The following is a 17,883-nucleotide window of genomic DNA, read 5'->3' on the forward strand; positions in this document are numbered from 1 at the left end:
ACATGACAGTGTCCCCGTGTAGACGCACAGTTCTATGACGTTGACTACATCTACAGTGCAGTGGGCTGACTGTCTATGGCCAAACCATTTTCCTCTTTCCCATCCCTCTACCCTCACTAAACGACTCCCCATTCTCCTCCCCCTGTCTCTGGACCCAACATTTTGCTTCCGTGTCTGTGACTGACCAATCCCAAAGCCTCATAGAAATAGAGCTACACATGGTCCGTCCTTCCATGACTGACTTTTTTCATTATGGGGTCGCTTTCATCTTCCTCTTCCTCTTCCTCTTCCTCCTCCTCCTCCTTTTCTTCTTCTTCTTTCTCCTCCTCCTTTTTCTTCTTCCTTCTCCCTCCTCTTCTTCCCCTTCTCCAACACCTTCTTCCTTCTTTCTCCTTTCTTCTGCTTTCTTCTTCTTGAGATGGGGTTTCTCTATGTAACCTACAGAACTCTATTTCTAGACCAGGTTGGCCTTGAACTCAGAGATCTGCCTCTGCTTCCCAAGTGCTGGAATTAAAGGCATGCATCACCACAGCAACTAGAATTTCTTCCTTTTGAAGACTGAATGATATTTTGTTTGTTTGTCCATCCATCTCTTGGTGGACACTTGGGGCTGCTTTCTTGGCCATTGTGACTGGTGTTGCTCTGATGGGGTACACAGGTTGAGTCTCTGCCTTCAATAGGCTGAGTATACTTCTGGGGGCAGCTTGTTAAACATGTGAACCCTGTTTAACTCTTTGAGGAACCATGTGCCTTCTGATGATCTAGTTTGCATGGTACCTGTCATGCATACTTTATTTGAAGCCCACAGCCAGGGCAAATCAGCTCCCATGGAGGAAATGCACCATAGGGTTTAGGATGCGTTTTGCAGCCATCATGATGAGCACCTGAGGGTTCCTACCTGCTGAGCTATCTCATTGTGAGTGAGGCTCATGGCCTTATCCAGGACCAGCAATAAAATCAATCCCTCAACTCCCAGATGCCAGATCCCTAGCATCTAGACAGGGCTTGGTCAAGTGTTTGTTCTAGGGCAGCCCAGTCTCCTTCAGAGTGAAAGAGGGCTGAGTAGGTGCAGCACCCTTCCATGTGGTCTGACCTTTGCAGTGCTGTGGAAAGGGAGAGAGGGGTGATCTGATTTGGGTCACTTGCAGCAGCAAGAACATTTGCTTAGATGCCCCTCTTGGGAAGAGGGCCAACTCATTCCTCAGGGTTGTCTGGAAGAAGGTGAATGAACAGAAGAACCTATGTGATCTTGGACCCTGTGACACCCAAGACAGGACCTCCAGGTGAAGAGGCTTCCAGACTAGGTTGTGACCTTCAAATTCGTATCTGTGCGATACTTCTCCTTAAGCACAGACAGTGTATGCCTCACCTGGATGTGTCCCTGAGCGCAGCAGCATCCCCAGGGAGACTCCAGGATTCATCAGCACACGTTTATAAATCCCTGCCTTTTTTGTGCTAGGAGAGGTACTCCCAGGTTGCCTTAGGTTGCTTGCTCCAGCCAGGACTTCTGAGAGCTAGCCCGCTATTGATATCACATGCTTGACCTGAAGCAGAAGGACCCCTCAAATCTTCGAATGTCTGGGTGTTCCAAACTTGTTTGCCCTCAGAAGCTACAACCCTAGCTTGGCTTGGGAGTCTGAGCCCTTGAGACTTGCTGAGCAAAAGGAAAAGGGGTCCCCAGTAGCAGGAAGTCCCACAGCAGAACAAGAGGGACACAGCCATTCCTCTCCCCTGAGTAGGTTGACTCTGGGTGAGGTTTGCTGCTGGCCACCTGACCCAGACCCTCCTGGCTGGCCTGGCAAGAAGCTATGGTGAACCTATCCACCTTATACAGAGGTTACCACCTCTATATACCAGCCCACAAAGTGCCATTTACTTTGTGTCCTTAAATAGATTTTGTCACAATTCTGTCATGTTTTCCTTAGCCTTCTCTGTGAACTCACAGGTCTAATGTGCTGGTTAAGGTTTATTTGAAACCATTAAAATAAGCACTTGTTTTAAAAATGGTGCCAACATGCCTACAACCTTAATTCCATATAAACAGAGCCCTGTAGTTCCTTCTGCAGGAAGAAACTGAGTCTTAGAAAGGAGATGGGACACACCTCTTTGGTCAAGATGAGCCAAGTCTTTTTGGTCTCTAGGTAGATGGCTGAGGACAGGCAGCCCCCAGCAGTCTTTCCTGGAGACCCTAGGGGGCAATGGGGTAACTCCAAGCTAGGTCTCCTTGGAGCACTGCCTTCAGAAATAGATGGAAGAAGGTCCCCCGGAACTGCTGGAACCCTTCTCTGCTCAGTGGCATGCCCCAGAGGTGAGGAAGCTGAGCCATCTCAGACAGGCCACCCTGATAGGACCCCCAGGAGGAAGGAGTCAGAAGAATGCACTCTGGCTCAGCCTCAGGGATTTTGTTGGCAGGTCCTAGAAGGAGGGTTCCAGCAGGCACCAGGGACTCATCTTGACTTAAGAAGACACAGGTCAGCCTGGACAGAGTGGAGGCCCAGGTAGAAGTAGAGAGTCTAGGGGGCCAAGTAGAACAGATTTGTCCTCACTAAGGGGCTCTGATAGCCCAGAGAGATAACCAGGATGTGAGTCTCAGCGGATGGGTTGGGTAAGGTCAGGGAAGCTATGCTACTGAGCTTAGAGCCAGGAAGTAGGGGAGAAATGTAAGGTCCTGCATTCCTAGTGGCTGCTTCTAGGCCACTGGCATGGGCTTCAGGAAACACCTCAGTCATCTGGTGTTTATTATACTGCAGTGACAACAGTGACAGACACAGGGCTGTGGCTCAGGGAGCACTCACTGCTTCACATAGGAACACAATTCATGGCACCCTACATACAGGGGATTCTTCCATTTTACAGAGCGGCAGACTGGGCTCAGGTAAGGAGGGTCCCTCCTCAGGTAATTGGCCCCTCCCAATTCACACTGCTACTTTGGTGGCCACAACGGATGTCCTTCTGTTTCCTAGCTCTATGGAGGGCCCAGGGCCTGGTGTGCTAAAGGTATTCATGAGGTGAAATGCATTATGGGGTTAAGGTGTCTGGAACCAAGTGGGGGCGTAGGACAGATTGGAGTTCCTAGGCATAAGGATACTATCAGGAGGGTGCCTGGGAAGACGAGTGCCAGGAGGGAGGGTGCTAGCAGCCAGCTAGAAAACTAGGACAGAGGGGAGGGTGCCAGGAGCAGGAATTGTGTGGGCTGTTTCTGCCTGAGGTCCTGGAGTCCTGTGGGACCAGGGAGAAGGTGGCTGCTCTTCACCCTCCAGCCTCGTGGCCCAGTCTAAGGTGGTGGAAGACAGCAAGAACTTAAGATCCCAGGAGCGCCAGGGCCAGGGCTGGTACAGTGCACTCTCTGGAGCCAGACCCCAGCCCCCTGACACAGCCTCGCCTCACCCTTTGTGGGCTGTGTGCCCTCAGCTGGTTCCTCAGCCTCCCTGCTGCAGCTCCCTTTTCTGCAGCCTTCAGGGGTGGTTGGTGAGCTAATGCACACACAAGGGGCGCAGAGCAGCCCTGTCCTGCACTGCTGTTCTAGCAAAGGGCAGGATCTGCCTGTGGGAGATCAGGGCTCAGAGTGACTCATTCGTAGAAAATCCTTACTGCTCGGTGCAGAGTGCAGCTCCCTCACACCACCGCCATCAGCCTGTGGGTTCCTCCTTCCTCAGAGCCCATCAGCCCCAGCCTAGCCCAGGCAGACACTGAAAACAAGTTCAGCAACTGGTATGGATAGGCCAGAGAGAGGGAGACTGTTAGATCCCGCTGGCAAAAAGGAGTCAGAAGTCTCTGAAAGACGCCATACCTGGTAATCCTTCTGAGTGGAGGCCCTGTCCTGCTGAGGACAGTCCAGAATGGAAAATAGGTTTGTTTCCTGCAGAAACCTCTCCCACGACGACATGGCCCCTGTTAGGGGTTCAGCAGTGAGCCTTTGTGTTGTTTCTCCTTGGTAAGGGAAATAGGCGTGCAGAAAGGGGCCAGTAGGAGAGTGAGGTGCTGCCTAGAACTGCATGATGATCCCTCAGGGCTCCGTGGTACTCCCTCAGGGCTCTGTGGTGCTCCCCCAGGCTCAGTGGTGCTTCCTCAGGCTCTGTGGTGCTCCCCCAGGCTCAGCGGTGCTCCCCTAGGGCTCTGTGATGCTCCCCCAGGCTCAGCGGTGCTCCCTCAGGCTCAGCATGCAGTAACTCAAGCTAGCTCATATCTTCCCCCGGCCCCAGCCAGCCTCCTTAGCTTGGAGGAGACCCTGTGGGCCACAGAGAGGAGTTCCCTCCCCCAGGCTTGCAGCACTGGTGCTATGTGGGCCCTGATAGGGTGGAGGTGGGTAGGAGGGAATATCCTGGGCTACCTTCTGCTCCTCATGACTTCTCTGTCCCTGCAGTACGCCTCCATGACAGCATCTCTGAAGAGGGATTCCATTACCTGGTCTTCGATCTGTAAGTGCCAGATCCAAGGACCCTCATCTACTTTCACTCCCAGCATGGACACACATAGCCTCCTCAGATTGAGGAACATCCTGTCCCTGCATCAGGGCACTCCTTGAGTGCACCTCTGTAGGAGGTTACCTCGTTCCCACCCATACCCAGCCTAGCCATCACTGATTTGGCTATGCACTGGTTTTTACCCACAGTCTGAGTCTGACACGTTGAGGGTGTCTTCCAGGCAGAAAGCTGGTCAGTTGGGGCAGTGGAGGGAAGACCATGGAGAACAGCCAGTGCCCATTCACCTTCCTCCCTCCTGAGGCCTGCCTTGCTGGGTTGGGGGCACAGCTAGCTGGCATAAGCATGCGTGTTGATAAGTGTGGGTAGAAGGATGTATGACCGTATGTGTGACAGTGCCTGAGCTTAGAGTAAGCAGAGAGGCTGTGTGTAGAGTCCGGGAGTGTACATGCATGTCTGTTTTATAAGTGTGACTGGGTGTGTGTTGGGGATACAGGCCTCTGTGTGTGTGTGTGTGCACGCGCGCGCGGGCGCGTGCACACATGTGAGTGTGTTTGCATGAGTGTGTGTGCAGTAGCTGAGTGAGAAGGCGTTCGGGGCCAACTCCGCCTCTCACTTCCTGCCGGATTTAGAAGCGATGATTTCATCTCCCTCGATCTTGACAGCCCCTGCTAAGCACCGCTCTATATTTAGCTGTCTGTGAATCAGGGCTGCTTCAGGACCCTGGGCTGCCTGGGGGCCCAGGGGCTTTGGCCTGTCCTGGTGGCCTCCAGACTGCACAGCCAGGGAAGCTCAGCTCTAGTACTGTTACTATGGTTACCTCATGCCCTCTGGCTGCCCTTGAGCAACAGGCTGCATGGGAGCATGAGGAGCCTTCCTAGGGCTCCCTCTCAGCTCTTTCTCCCTCAAACGGCCTGACAGATGTCCAGGCCGTTGGACATGCGGGCCTTAGCATTCTCTGCCTTGGAGCATCTTCTGGTGAAGAGCTAGGCTGCCCATGCATGGACTTTGTTTATTTCTTGGCTACCTCTGTGTGACCCACAAGACCCTGCCTAGAATTTTCAGCTACATAACAGGCTGCAGTCTGACTGAATCTGTGCCGAGACCTCAGTCCCATGGCCTGAGGTGGGGCAGGCTCACTTTCCCCCTGTGTGCCCCAGAGTCTTTCACTGCCTTGTCTTCTCCACAAACAGGGGCCTGTGGGCTGAAGATGGCCATGCCCAGGGCACCTGATGGCCAGTAGATGGCTGCACTTGTTTCGCGAGAAGAGAGTGAATGGGGGAGGGATGGATGTGTATATGTGTTTGTGTGACACATTTACTTCTCAGACCTCCCAACACATGCCAGGCAGACAGCTGCAGGGAGAGTCTGAGGAGGTGGTCTGGACAGAAGGCCAAAATACCCTCCCATACCTCTGGAGCTTCCAGGGTTGCAGGTTCTGAGGTGGTTTGGTAGCACTCCAGCAGGCCTCAAGGCCTGTGAGTTGGGAGCTCTGGAGGTTTTGGGAGGTGACTGGTACACACCAGGCCTAAGCATGGAAGTTACAGAGCAGGGCTCCCAACAGTGACCCCATATCCCCCACATCAGCCCGCTCAGTAGAGGCCCAGCTCCCTGCCCCATGACTCTGGACCAAGTGATGACCCTGATGTCCACACACCAACATGCAAGTGCCTGAACACATGCAGTAACTCGAGGAGCCTGGCCCTGGCACAGATCTGGCACCTCCGAGAGCATCCTTTAAACTACAGCTCTACAGCAGAATACACGGGCCTTATGCCATTTTCTCTGTCCAGACTTGAGTTTTCAAAGCTCGATTCAAGAATTTTCTTTTGTGCCAAGACTCAAGCTATCAATCACATAGCACTGGGGATAACAGCCCCTTACCTGGGCTACTGCTGGATCTGACTCTCCTGGTCCGCATATATACAAGCTACACATTCACAGTGTTGCTGTTTCCATTTTGCCACAAGCATTTGATGGGTGGAGACAGAGACAAAGGACAGGAGAGTGTAGGCAGAGTACACTACCTATGTTGTCTATGGTCTCATGGGGACAGGCATTTAAGTCTTTCAAGACCTCAGCCCACCATGGAGGCCAGATCCAGGCACTAAATCCACTGTGTGATCCTCACATCTGGCACAAGACAGCGGGGCATTGACTAGGGAAAGCCAGATATTCTCAGACTGAGGATTAAGGGTCAGAAAGCTGTGTAATCCTAGGAGGTCCTGGCTCAAACCTGTGTGCTGCCTGCTCTGGGGAGCCCACTTAGAAACTCAGTTTTCTCAGGGTACAAGTGTGAAGAAAGAAGCATTCAATGCCACCAGGGGTGAACAAGTATGCCCTTGATAAGTTGTCCCTGGGGGGGGGGGGGGAGGATGGAGGTGATGGTGATGATGGTATGGTGACGGTGATGGTAGTCATGGTGGTGAGATGGTAGCAGCAATGACAATGGTGCGGGTTACAGTAGCATTGGTGGCAGTGGTGATGATAAGGTGTTAGCAATGATGGCAGTGATGATGGTGGTCATGGTGACAGTGATGGTGCTGACTGGGGTGGTCATGGTGACGGTGATGGCGCTGACTGGGGTTGTCATGGTGATGGTCATGGCGCTGACTGGGGTGGTCATGGTGATGGCGCTGACTGTGGTGGTCAGGGTGACGGTGATGGCACTGACTGTGGTGGTCATGGTGACGGTCATGGCGCTGACTGGGGTGGTCATGGTGATGGTCATGGCGCTGACTGGGGTGGTCATGGTGATGGCACTGACTGTGGTGGTCATGGTGATGGTGATGGCACTGACTGTGGTGGTCATGGTGACGGTCATGGCGCTGACTGGGGTGGTCATGGTGATGGTCATGGCGCTGACTGGGGTGGTCATGGTGACGGTCATGGTGCTGACTGGGGTGGTCATGGTGACGGCGCTGACTGTGGTGGTCATGGCGGTGGTGATGGCAATGACTGTAGAGGTCATGGTGGTGGTGATGGCAATGACTGTAGAGGTAATGGTGGTGGTGATGGCAATGACTGTGGTGGCAGCAGTGGCAGTGATAGTGTGACAGTGGTCATAGTGGTGGTGGTGGTTATAGGTAATGGTGGTGACAGTGATGGGGTATCAGGGTGAGGAGGATCTCCAGGATCCATGACTGTGTGCTTTCCTCATAGGGTCACTGGTGGGGAGCTCTTTGAGGACATCGTGGCAAGAGAGTACTACAGCGAGGCTGACGCCAGGTGGGTGGAGCTTCACGCCGTGCTCCCCTTTCCTAACCTCATTTAACGCCATGCCTCCCCCTTCTGTAACCCACGTTTGTCCTGTGTGTCCCTGCCATTTCCATGGCCCCTCAGAGGTCAGCTGATTAACAGTGTCAGCACAGTGGTCTGGGCCTAGTGGGGAGCCACCCGGCCTACACATAGAGAAGCTCTCTTCTTGGGATGGTAAAGGAGAGAAACCTTGGTGTCACTCTGCTTTTCTCTTGGACATCCCATCCACAGTCCTTTAGCTTCTCACGGATAAGCACACAATGCGATGTTCTAAGAAAGACAGGCCATGAACCAATCCCCATCCATAGTGTCCTCCCAGAGCCACCTTGGGCCCAGCCCGGCCTGAGCACAACATTGTACTGACTGCTGCTAGAAACGCTACTGCTGGTTCTTCACAAAAAGCTCCTGACCGCGTGCCCACCTCACTCCAGGGCAATGGAAGAGGCCAGGGTGATGTGAAACCTTAGTTCAGGGCCAAGGGGCTGTTTGTCCTCCCAGCCAGGATGCCAGTCAGAGGACTGAACCCCAGATCCACGGGTCTCTGGTGTGAGGGTGAGTGGAGGCGCTTGGATTCCATCCAGGCCTAAATTCTTCATGAATGTTTGGATAGTCTTTCTCTCCGGGCCAGTCTTTGCCAGGGCAATGAAGGAAGATGGCCCGGAGAGGCCTGTGTATGGTGTAGCTGCTGGGGACCAGACTGAAGGGTGTCAGGTGAGGCAAGGATGGGTCTGTCTCTGGAAGGGCTCCTGGGGCCCATGTCAGGTGCTATCCTGACTGGGTGTTACCTCAGGGATAGCTGTGGACGCTCACTCCCTGCTTGTGGGCCCTGTCTACCACTGCCTGGCCACAGAGATAGATGTGCATTTAAAGGCAGGGGGTGGGGGGTGGATACAGGGGTCCGTTTTAAATTTTCTATCTTGAAAAAAAATTTTTTCTATCTTGTCTATTTTAAAGCTTTCTTTAATGAATATGCATTATATCTGTAATTGAGAAAACGAATATTATTTAGGTGAGCTTTATGTGACTCGGTTCTGCACTAGCAGGAAGTCTTGCTTCTCCCTGCAGGCCCCAAGTCTCTGTGAGAATCCGTGGACATCCTGGCTCACTGTGGCCTCTTAGGTCTTCCCCATGGAGCCAGGCAGCAGAGGCCAAGCCACAGAGAAGGACAGGGTGGGACAAGCCTGTGACCCCAATCCTCAGACTCAGGAAACCAAGGACACTGAGTCCTTTCAAAGGCTTCCCTAGAAAAAAACATTATTTTTTGCAAAACATCTTTAAAAAGGTCTGTCCTGTGGACTGGAGGAAAATAAAATTTTTCTTTATATTCCACTTATAAGAGAAGCAGAAAGAGAACGGGTGCCCCTTTCCCTAACCTAAAATGATAGGTCGGAAATATGTGGGGCACTAAGCTGGGAAGCCATGCCCCTTCCAAGTAACCTGTATGGGGTAGGGAGGTTGGTCTGGTATTCCTTCCCTCCTTATCAAAGTCTTCCAGCCCTTGGCCCTCCTCTATTAATATAACCCCATGTGGTGTGGGGTTCCCTGTAAGCTTTGTTCTACAACCCAGGGAGCTGCTTCCAGCATTGGGGTCAGAACTCACCTCAAGAATACAGTCCTGGTATTCATCCAGGGTCACACAATGGCTCCAGCCTCAGCCTATCTCTGAAAGGTACACAGCGCCCTCTGGTGGCTCTGACGTGCCTGACCTGTATCAAAACCCTCCAGATTCCATTTCTGGAGAGAAATAGGAGAGACAACCCTGTCCAAGACCTGTTGGGTCCAGGAGGGCTCAAGACAGAGAGTGGCCTTGAGTTCCCACATTCTTAGACTCTTCGGGTCATGGGAACCTGTAGGCTGAGAGAGGAAAGTGCTCTGTGTCCTTGCTAGGTACCTCCATGAACATCTCAGAGGACGGGAGTCCCCGCTGCTTGCCAGGGAAACCCTATGTACAGAGTGTCACAAGTATTTAAGGTTTCCTGGACCTATCCTTGGCCAAGAAGACATTGGCATTGTCTCTCAGGTATTTAGGAATCCAAGGGAGGTGCATGCTTAGTGCTCAGACTGTGAGGAAGGGTGGGCAGCCTGAGTCCTGAGAATCAGGGGGAGTGCACAAGGAATCCCCATGAAAAGGCCACACCCCACTCGTATGACAGCCCCAGTACCTAAGGAAGATTATTCTGTAGCCCAGGGCTCTTTCTCAATGGGGCTGTTCCCCACACTGAGGAGGGAGAACACACAGTTGGGACTCCAGTCCCTGTGATCTGTTGGCTGGACCTTTATGCTTCTGCCTTAGACTTTGGTACCTAATGAGAAGTCTGATTAGGTTGTTCTTGTGGGTTGCTACCCCACAGCCATTGACCTACCTCAGGGTGGATCCCAACACTGGCTGCAGTAAAATGTGTGCTCAGGTTGAGAGAAAGCACCAGGGAGATGGGCTGACACCATCTGGCAGATTCCTGATGCTCAGAGCAGGAAGGCAGACAAGAGGGTCTTTTCTGAACCCATTTCTATCCAAGGTAGCTGGAGATTCCTTTAGAGAGACACAGAGCTTTTATTTTGGAGTTTGTGGGGGAAATTCAGAGGTGACCAAGTCCTTTTACAAAACAAGGAAAACAAACTTCAGAGCACTGAAACTTATTCTTGCATGTCCTAGAAGCTGGGCACAGCAGCATGCACCGGTAGTCCCAGCTCCTGTGATGCTGACTAGGGCCCAGGCTGAGAACCATGTCCAGAACCTAGCCAATGCTGCTTGACGGTGAATTCAGGCCACAGAGTGACTTCCAAACTAAGACAATAAGAAAGTATTGCTGCGGGGCTGGAGAGATGGCTCAGCGGTTAAGAGCACAGACTGCTCTTCCAGAGGTCCTGAGTTCAAATCCCAGCAACCACATGGTGGCTCACAACCATCCATAAAGAGATTGGATGCCCTCTTCTGGTGTGTCTGAAGACAGCTACAGTGTACTCATAATAAAATAAATAAATACATCTTTAAAAAAAAAAAAAAAGAAAGAAAGTATTGCTGCCTGGTGATGGAGGTAGCGTGGGCCAGAGCAGCATGCAGTAAAGTCCCTAAAGAGAGTTCCCTGGGTCGCCATTCTCTGGCTGGGTGAGTGCCCTAGCCTGCCACAGGTCCCTACTGTCACTTTCCCTCCCACAGCTTGGTGCCATGTTCTCCTGGAGAGCCTTGGCTTTCCGACCAGCTTATTCTGTAGTGACCCTCTCAGGGTGGCTGTGACAGATATGAGAAGCCTCCACCTTCGTGGGAACTGCCCTACACCAGAAAGGGAAGATCATTAGACCAGCAGCATGGGCTAGACCTCTGAGCACCAAAAGAGGCTTTTCTGGGGGCCCAGCAGCACCAGGAGGGGCGCCTGGAGGACAGGAGGATAGGACAGTGTGCAGTGCTATACACATGCGATGATGTTGTCATAGAGGGTAAGCCCTCAGGGCCTGGCCTAGAGCCTTGACTGGACTTTAAATGGTCTCTCTGAAGACTGAGCTTGAGGAAGCTCACTGAGGAAGGTGCCGACTCTGTCCCTCAGCATTCCCTGCAGTGGTGGAGCAGGCTGGCCCATGCTAGCGGTGTAGGCACTTCCCGGTGACCATGGTTGCACATAAATCAATCCTTTGGAAGAACATCCCAGACAGAAGGGAGGGCAGCCAAGCAGGGCTGTGCAGACCACAGACATGGCTGGAGATCCATAGGCTGTGGCTCTCGTTTTCTCTCAATAGGGCCACAGGACCCAGATCTCCACTTCATATAGTCTGAGAGGCTCATAGGCCAGCAGACAACTCAGCAGAGGCCCTTTGCACTTGGCAGGGCTGAGGAAAGTATTTTGAACTTCCAGCTGTGCCCCCATTGGTTCCAGTGTATGTGTGTTTGGCCTGTGGGAAGACTGAGTTCTGCTTACTTGGGTGAGACATTCTGTGCCCGGTCCTACAGATCTTGCCCCTAACCTCCTGCATGGGACTGGGCATCATCCCGAGTGACAAGTGCTTGACTCTGGTGCCAGGCAGAATAGAATGTCACAAGAAATGGCGGTTCCTTATGGTGTCATGGCCCCTTTAAAAAGCAGCAGACACAGGAGAGGGACCAAGGTGGACCCTGGGAGAAGGCTTGGAAGAAGAGGTCTCAATGCCCCCATACAGGGGAGAGGTGATAGCATTCTGGAAGGTCGTCTCCCACACATTGGACATGGTTCTTTCAGAACTCACAAACCTCAGGTTCATAGCCATCAGAAGTCAAGGGTGAGCTTCGTGGGGAGAAAACTTGAATATAATTCGTAGTGCCGTGCTGGTCATGTCCACGTATAGCCAGACTTGGGGGTGGGGGTGCTGTTTGAGAAGGGTGGTTTCCATATCCCAGGGAAGCCAACCTTTGGTCACACCACTGTTCCTAGGGTGAGGCCCCATGAGACTTGTGCCTAGCTCCACAGACTACTGGGGCAGCAGGGAGTTGAGCACAAGCTATAGGGCCTCTGCATCCATGGGGCTGGTGGCCTTGAGCCTAGCCTGATGTGTAGAAGGATGGGAAAGGACTGAATCTACCACTGATAGATGTCATTAACTAAGAGACAGCTGGAACAGAGAAGACTCCAGTGCTCAAGCTGTTCCCGGCTAGCGAGGCACCAGCCCCAATAGATGTCTTCTTGTAGATAAGGCTGGGCTGATGGACACCAAGGCACCATACCTACTGAAATGAAGAAGCATCAGTTTTGCAATGTTGCCACTCCAAAACAGGCAGGCTTATCCACATTGCCTGGCACCCATGCTTCTACCTGCCCCACCCTTTCCTGTCTTGGGCCCAGCAGGGGAGGCAGAGCAAGGACTAGAACAGCTGACCTCAGGGCTGAGGAAGGACTCCCTTGTGGCCAACATCTTCTTCCGCCATGATTCCCCTCATCTTCCTTGCTCCCCCCAGGCTGGGGATTGAACCCCAGTACCCCACAGCACTCCTACCTTCCCCATGCCTCCTGTTGCTGCTCCCCTCCCTGGCCACCCCAGGACCACTCAACTAACTTGCCTGCTGTTTGCTATAGTCACTGCATCCAGCAGATCCTGGAGGCTGTTCTCCATTGTCACCAAATGGGGGTCGTCCACAGAGACCTCAAGGTGAGTTTCTTCTCTGCTCTGTGACAGGTTGTCATCCTCACCTACAAACTGTGTAAGAGGAGGTGTGGCGTTCGAGGGAGGAGGGGTGTGGAAGGTGTGTGCATACTATATAGTTGCACAAAGGAGTGTGAACGCATGTGTTTCCAGGTCTGGGCAGGGTCATGTTCATATGTGTGTACTTAGAGGCATGAGTGCATGCGTATATAAATAGCTGGGTGTGTGCATGCATGGGTGTGCACACATGTGACATGTAGCTGCACACTTACAACCCAGTGCCTCTATCACTTCTAGGACCATCTGGTTAACAGAGGTATACTCAGATTCTCACTTTCCATTCCCCTACCAAGATGGAGCTCTCGAGGCTGGGGACATGGGTAACTCGGGGCAGGGGCAGGAGTGGACTGGCTTGGCCAATTCCTCTCAGAGCTCTCTTTCTGATTCTGTGATGCCCACATCTAGACTATGGGCTCCAGGGTCTGTTCAAAAGAAAATCTGTAGCTCAATGCAATGGCTCATTCCTTTAATCCCAGTGCCTAGGAGATTGAGGTAAGAGGCTCAGGAGGTCAAGGTTAGCCTAGGGTACATAGCAGGTTTGAGGGCAGCCAAGTCTACATGAGACCCTGCCTTATGAGAAGAAATCAATTGACTCTGAGCTCTCTAAAGACCCCTACCCCCACCCCCTTCTTCCCTGTAATCCTTTTCCAAGGCATGGCTCAGCCTCTTTCTGAATCCACCTGTTTGGGGACCCTGTAGATTCCAGTTCTGGCCTGAATGTCTTTAAGGCAGAACTTCCCCTGAGCCTCAGTGCAAACTGGGGTGGGCACTCCTTTCTTAGGCCATAGGCCAAGAGCCAGTGTTTGCGGCTGTTCTAGGGAGGGTGTCACACGGAGTAGGCTCAGGATGTCTCCTGCATCTCTTCATGTGTCCTCACTTCCTTGAGCATCCTGCTCTGTCTTATCTGGGTCAGCCATGCTCAAGGTCCCTGAGACAAGGGGGGTATATGTCACTGATTATATGAGGTGCGGGCACTACGCTCGCAGAGGTTAGTGTTGAGGCTAAAGCGTATGAGTATGTGTTCCCTCACGTCTCCGGGTCTGGGCGATTGAGATTGTCCCTCCTTTCCTGGAGGAAATCCCACCATCTTGATGAGGCAGACTCACAGATGACACAGTGCTAGGTTGATGCTTCACAGTCAAGACAAGGCAGGAGAGAGCACGTGCAGCTAGCATGTCTCTGGTGGTGGTTGTGAAGGAGCCAGAGTGCAGCTCCGCCTCTGGCCCGACTGCTGCCTCCTCCAAGGTCCCAGATTTTCTTGCCTTGACCCTTCTAGAGCTCTCATTTGATTGACACATTTTCAATGTGGAAGCAGAGAGCCTGGGGCCCCTGCCATGGCAAAATGAAGATGGGCAAGGCTGAGTGTGACCCCTGCCTGTCACCAGAGGGGAGGGGCTTCTAGGTGAGCTGTAGCCTTGGTCTTGCTTACTTCACACTACAGCTAGAGCCCTTGTGAAGTTCCAGTCTGCCATGGGTCCTGAGCACCCAATTCAGGAAGCCCACATCTTCCTGTGTAGGTGGGCAGGCATACTTTGGTTCCAGGAGTCACCATGTAAAGTCTCTGAGATGGATAATAAAAGCAGGCCATGTGGCAGTATGTGGTTTGGCTACAGAGTGATCCCAGGAATGATGTTGCCTCTGTGGAATGAAGAGGGTACCTACGAACTCACCAAGGGGATTCAAGGGCTGAAGAGCCCCCTGGTGGTCAGAAGCCAGGAACTGCCTGCTGAGTGCTGCTCAGAGACCTGGTCCTTGGGAGCTGCCAGGACAGGCTACTGTGGTTGGAGGTTAGAAAGAAAGGCCAGGGGAAGCAATAGCAGAGGGGCCTCTCAGGCCCTTAACAACCCAGAGACAACAACCTCTATGGTCACTTCTTCAGGACAAAACAAATGTCCCTCCAGCTGAAACTTGAAATGATTTTCCAGGAGTCTGCTTTTCCCACTGTGGATGCAGACGACCAAGCAGCCCGTGGCTCCTTTCTGTCCTGTGTAGTAGTGCTGACTGGAGCTGGGTGGGACTTGGGTGTTCCTCCATGTCCTGTGAAGCCACTGCCCAAGCCCCTGAACTTTCCACCATGTCAGAAAGGAGAGGGGCAAGACTGGGGATCTACTGGTGGGGCAACCCTGCATCCCTGCGCTGTAACTGTTGTGTTGTCTGTGAGGGTGGGCGGAGATTTTGTTCTCATTTTAGGAAGCAGGGTATCCAAGTTCAAACTGAGAGCCAACTTCCCTTTGAATGACTGGGGCTTGCCATCCTTGACCCCAGAGAAGAATGGAGCTATAGGTCTAGGACTTCCATGTTGGGAGGCACACTGTGCCTCCCTGTCCAGCAAACTGCTGCCATCTCTGTTTTGTCCCCCGTCCCTCACAACTGCTTGTGGTGTGAACGCTGTGCCCTGACGGCTCTCTCCCTGTAGCCTGAGAACCTGCTTCTGGCCAGCAAATGCAAAGGGGCCGCAGTGAAACTGGCAGACTTCGGCCTGGCCATCGAGGTTCAGGGAGACCAGCAGGCATGGTTTGGTGAGTGTCAGGGGGCGGGCAGAGGGTACTGGCAGCTCCTCATGGCCCTTCATGGTCCCTACCCCTTTGATAGGATTTGCGGGAACGCCAGGCTACCTGTCTCCTGAGGTCCTTCGGAAGGAAGCATATGGCAAACCCGTGGACATCTGGGCATGTGGTAAGACCTGTGTGTGAGAGGTAGCTGGGTAGCATGGTGTGTGTGGTAGTGTTTCTGGGATTGCTCCCTCTGCCCTGCAGTGTGCAGGTGGCTGGCTTACCCTGCCCTGAGCCAAGTCTGTGTGCCATACCTGCCTTTGGGCTGCCTTAGCAGGGCTCTCACACCGTGACTACATTTACCAATGTGCCCCAGGCCATTATGTTTGTCTGCCTGTGCTCATTATAGGTCTGTGCCCAGAGCAAGTGGACACCAGGATACAGGGACCAGGGGCTGTCAGACCACAGGGCAAGGTGGCTCCTTAGGTGGGCTCTTCTCTTTCTGGTGGGGATATAGCAGAGGAGGCTGGCCAGGCTCCCTAGTGACGTAGGGTGGAGATGGAGCCGGGATAAGCGGCTGTTTGTGCCATCCTCCCCATGGCAGAGGGGCACGGAGGGACACTGAGGACTGACCCTGGTGCCCCCCAGGGCTATGCTGCTCACCTCCCCATCCACAGGGGTGATCCTGTATATCCTGCTGGTGGGCTACCCACCTTTCTGGGATGAGGACCAGCACAAGCTGTACCAGCAGATCAAGGCTGGGGCCTATGATGTGAGTGGGCGCCGGTGTGGAGGGTGGGGACTGCCACACCCTGGGTCTCCCCTCCTCTCCATGTGCTCTGCCCCGGGGAGGGGCTTCAGCCTTGCCCTGTGCCCCACTTCCTTCTGTAGTTCCCATCCCCTGAGTGGGACACCGTTACTCCTGAAGCCAAAAACCTCATCAACCAGATGTTGACCATCAACCCTGCCAAGCGCATCACGGCCCATGAGGCCCTGAAGCACCCATGGGTCTGCGTAAGTCATCCTTGACGACCTTTGGGGATCAGTTCCTGGTGGGTATATCCAAGGCCCTCAAGATGGCCCTGGGCATATGTTCCTTGTGTCTGACCACTCCCCTGGTCTGTGAGGGACTAGACTTGAACTTGGAAATAAGTTGGTGACAGCAGGTGGGAACAAGTGATCTCTCATTGTCATCGTGGCTAGAGTGCCACCGCCCTGAACCTCTTTCCTAAGCCTCCTTGGTTTTCCCCTCTGGGGACAAGGCTGATACTTCTAAAGAGCCTCACTGCCCTGTGACCTTCCCTTCTCCCGACAGCAACGCTCCACGGTGGCCTCGATGATGCACAGGCAGGAGACTGTGGAATGTCTGAAGAAGTTCAATGCAAGGAGGAAGCTCAAGGTAAGCAGGACTCGGTCCCTATCCCTGCGTCCTGGGGGACCCCATGCTGGAATTAGGGGTGTCAGTGGGACCTGCAGAAGAGGAAGCAGGAGAAACCACCAAATCCATGCCTGTTTACAAGTCCAGATCAGAGGATTCCAGATGCTGGCACAGCTCAGAGGGTTGAGCTTGGCAGAGCACAGCATCAGCATCCTGGGGGCTGAAGGAGTACTGGCCCAGAGCAGCTTTGGTAAAGGGCAGAGCAGAAGGGTCCCAGTGGGCCCAGCAGGTTAGGGAGGCAGGCGGACAGGGCTGACCCTGATAGTTGCTGGCCAGTCAAGGACAGGATTAGGCCTGGGAACCATTGCTTCCCTGACTTTCCCCGAAGCCCCGAGGACAGCCCTGACTGCCCTGGGCCTGTTGGAGTGGCTCTCAACTTGCGGGTGGAGACCCCTTTGTGGGTCACATATCAGGTGTCCTGTGTGTCATTCATAACATAACGGTAGCAAAATTACAGTTATGAAGTAGTAACGAGACAACTTTATGGCCAAGGGTCACCACAACTGTATTAAGGTGTTGCAGCATTTAGGAAGGTTAAGAACCGCTATGCTTAGCTATCATGGTGGCAGGCCTTCCTGGCCATGGCCACTTCTCAGGAGTCTTGAGGCTGTGCTTTGTGGGTAATGTGAGCTTTTGCTATGGGTGTGTGACTTGCCTCAGTGCAACTACTAGCAGCCCTGGAGCTCTGACTTCTCTGGGAGGCGGAGCTTGTAAGCTGGGGACGAGCAGACACTAACATGGTGGCCCTGGCTCTGTTTCTCCTTAGGGAGCCATCCTCACTACTATGCTGGCCACACGGAATTTCTCAGGTGAGACATTATTCTCCAGGGAAGACAGTGTTTGAGTGCCACCCTCGTTCTACAGAAAGCCCCCTCCTCCACCGGCTCTCAGCCCCTTTCCTCCAGGCTGGTGGGGGCCCAGCTTCTGCCCTCACTCCTAAGATCCTCTGCCCAGAAGGCCTTTTGGCTTTTCTCATTGGGTAGCTACTGAGGTCTGCTACACCCCAGTCCTGCCTCCTCCGTGTCGTTGGGTCTGTGTCCCTCACTTGACACCCCAGTGTCTGTGCTGCCAACACCTGGCCCACCACCTGTATCCGTCCAAGCGTCTG

The 17,883-nt window shown here is 53.3% G+C and overlaps 1 protein-coding gene across 6 annotated transcripts in view; it reads left to right on the top strand.

Moving 5' to 3' along the window:
- Camk2b (calcium/calmodulin dependent protein kinase II beta) overlaps positions 1-17,883 on the top strand; it is a 90,091-nt gene that overhangs the window by 54,313 nt on the left and 17,895 nt on the right. For 5 of the 6 annotated variants that reach the window (XM_028778026.1, XM_028778022.1, XM_028778016.1 and 2 more), the window contains exons 4-12: positions 4,364-4,418; positions 7,584-7,649; positions 12,719-12,791; positions 15,262-15,364; positions 15,438-15,521; positions 16,015-16,109; positions 16,229-16,351; positions 16,653-16,736; positions 17,542-17,584. In XM_028778026.1, the coding sequence (XP_028633859.1) occupies positions 4,364-4,418; positions 7,584-7,649; positions 12,719-12,791; positions 15,262-15,364; positions 15,438-15,521; positions 16,015-16,109; positions 16,229-16,351; positions 16,653-16,736; positions 17,542-17,584 (726 nt within the window). Of the gene's footprint in view, positions 1-4,363; positions 4,419-7,583; positions 7,650-12,718; positions 12,792-15,261; positions 15,365-15,437; positions 15,522-15,713; positions 15,747-16,014; positions 16,110-16,228; positions 16,352-16,652; positions 16,737-17,541; positions 17,585-17,883 lie in introns of all 6 variants that reach the window. The other variant, XM_028778036.1, reaches the window with a different exon arrangement.

Source organism: Grammomys surdaster, unplaced genomic scaffold (genome assembly GCF_004785775.1).
Source record: "Grammomys surdaster isolate TR1022 unplaced genomic scaffold, NIH_TR_1.0 67, whole genome shotgun sequence".
In the NCBI taxonomy this organism is placed as follows: domain Eukaryota; kingdom Metazoa; phylum Chordata; class Mammalia; order Rodentia; family Muridae; genus Grammomys; species Grammomys surdaster.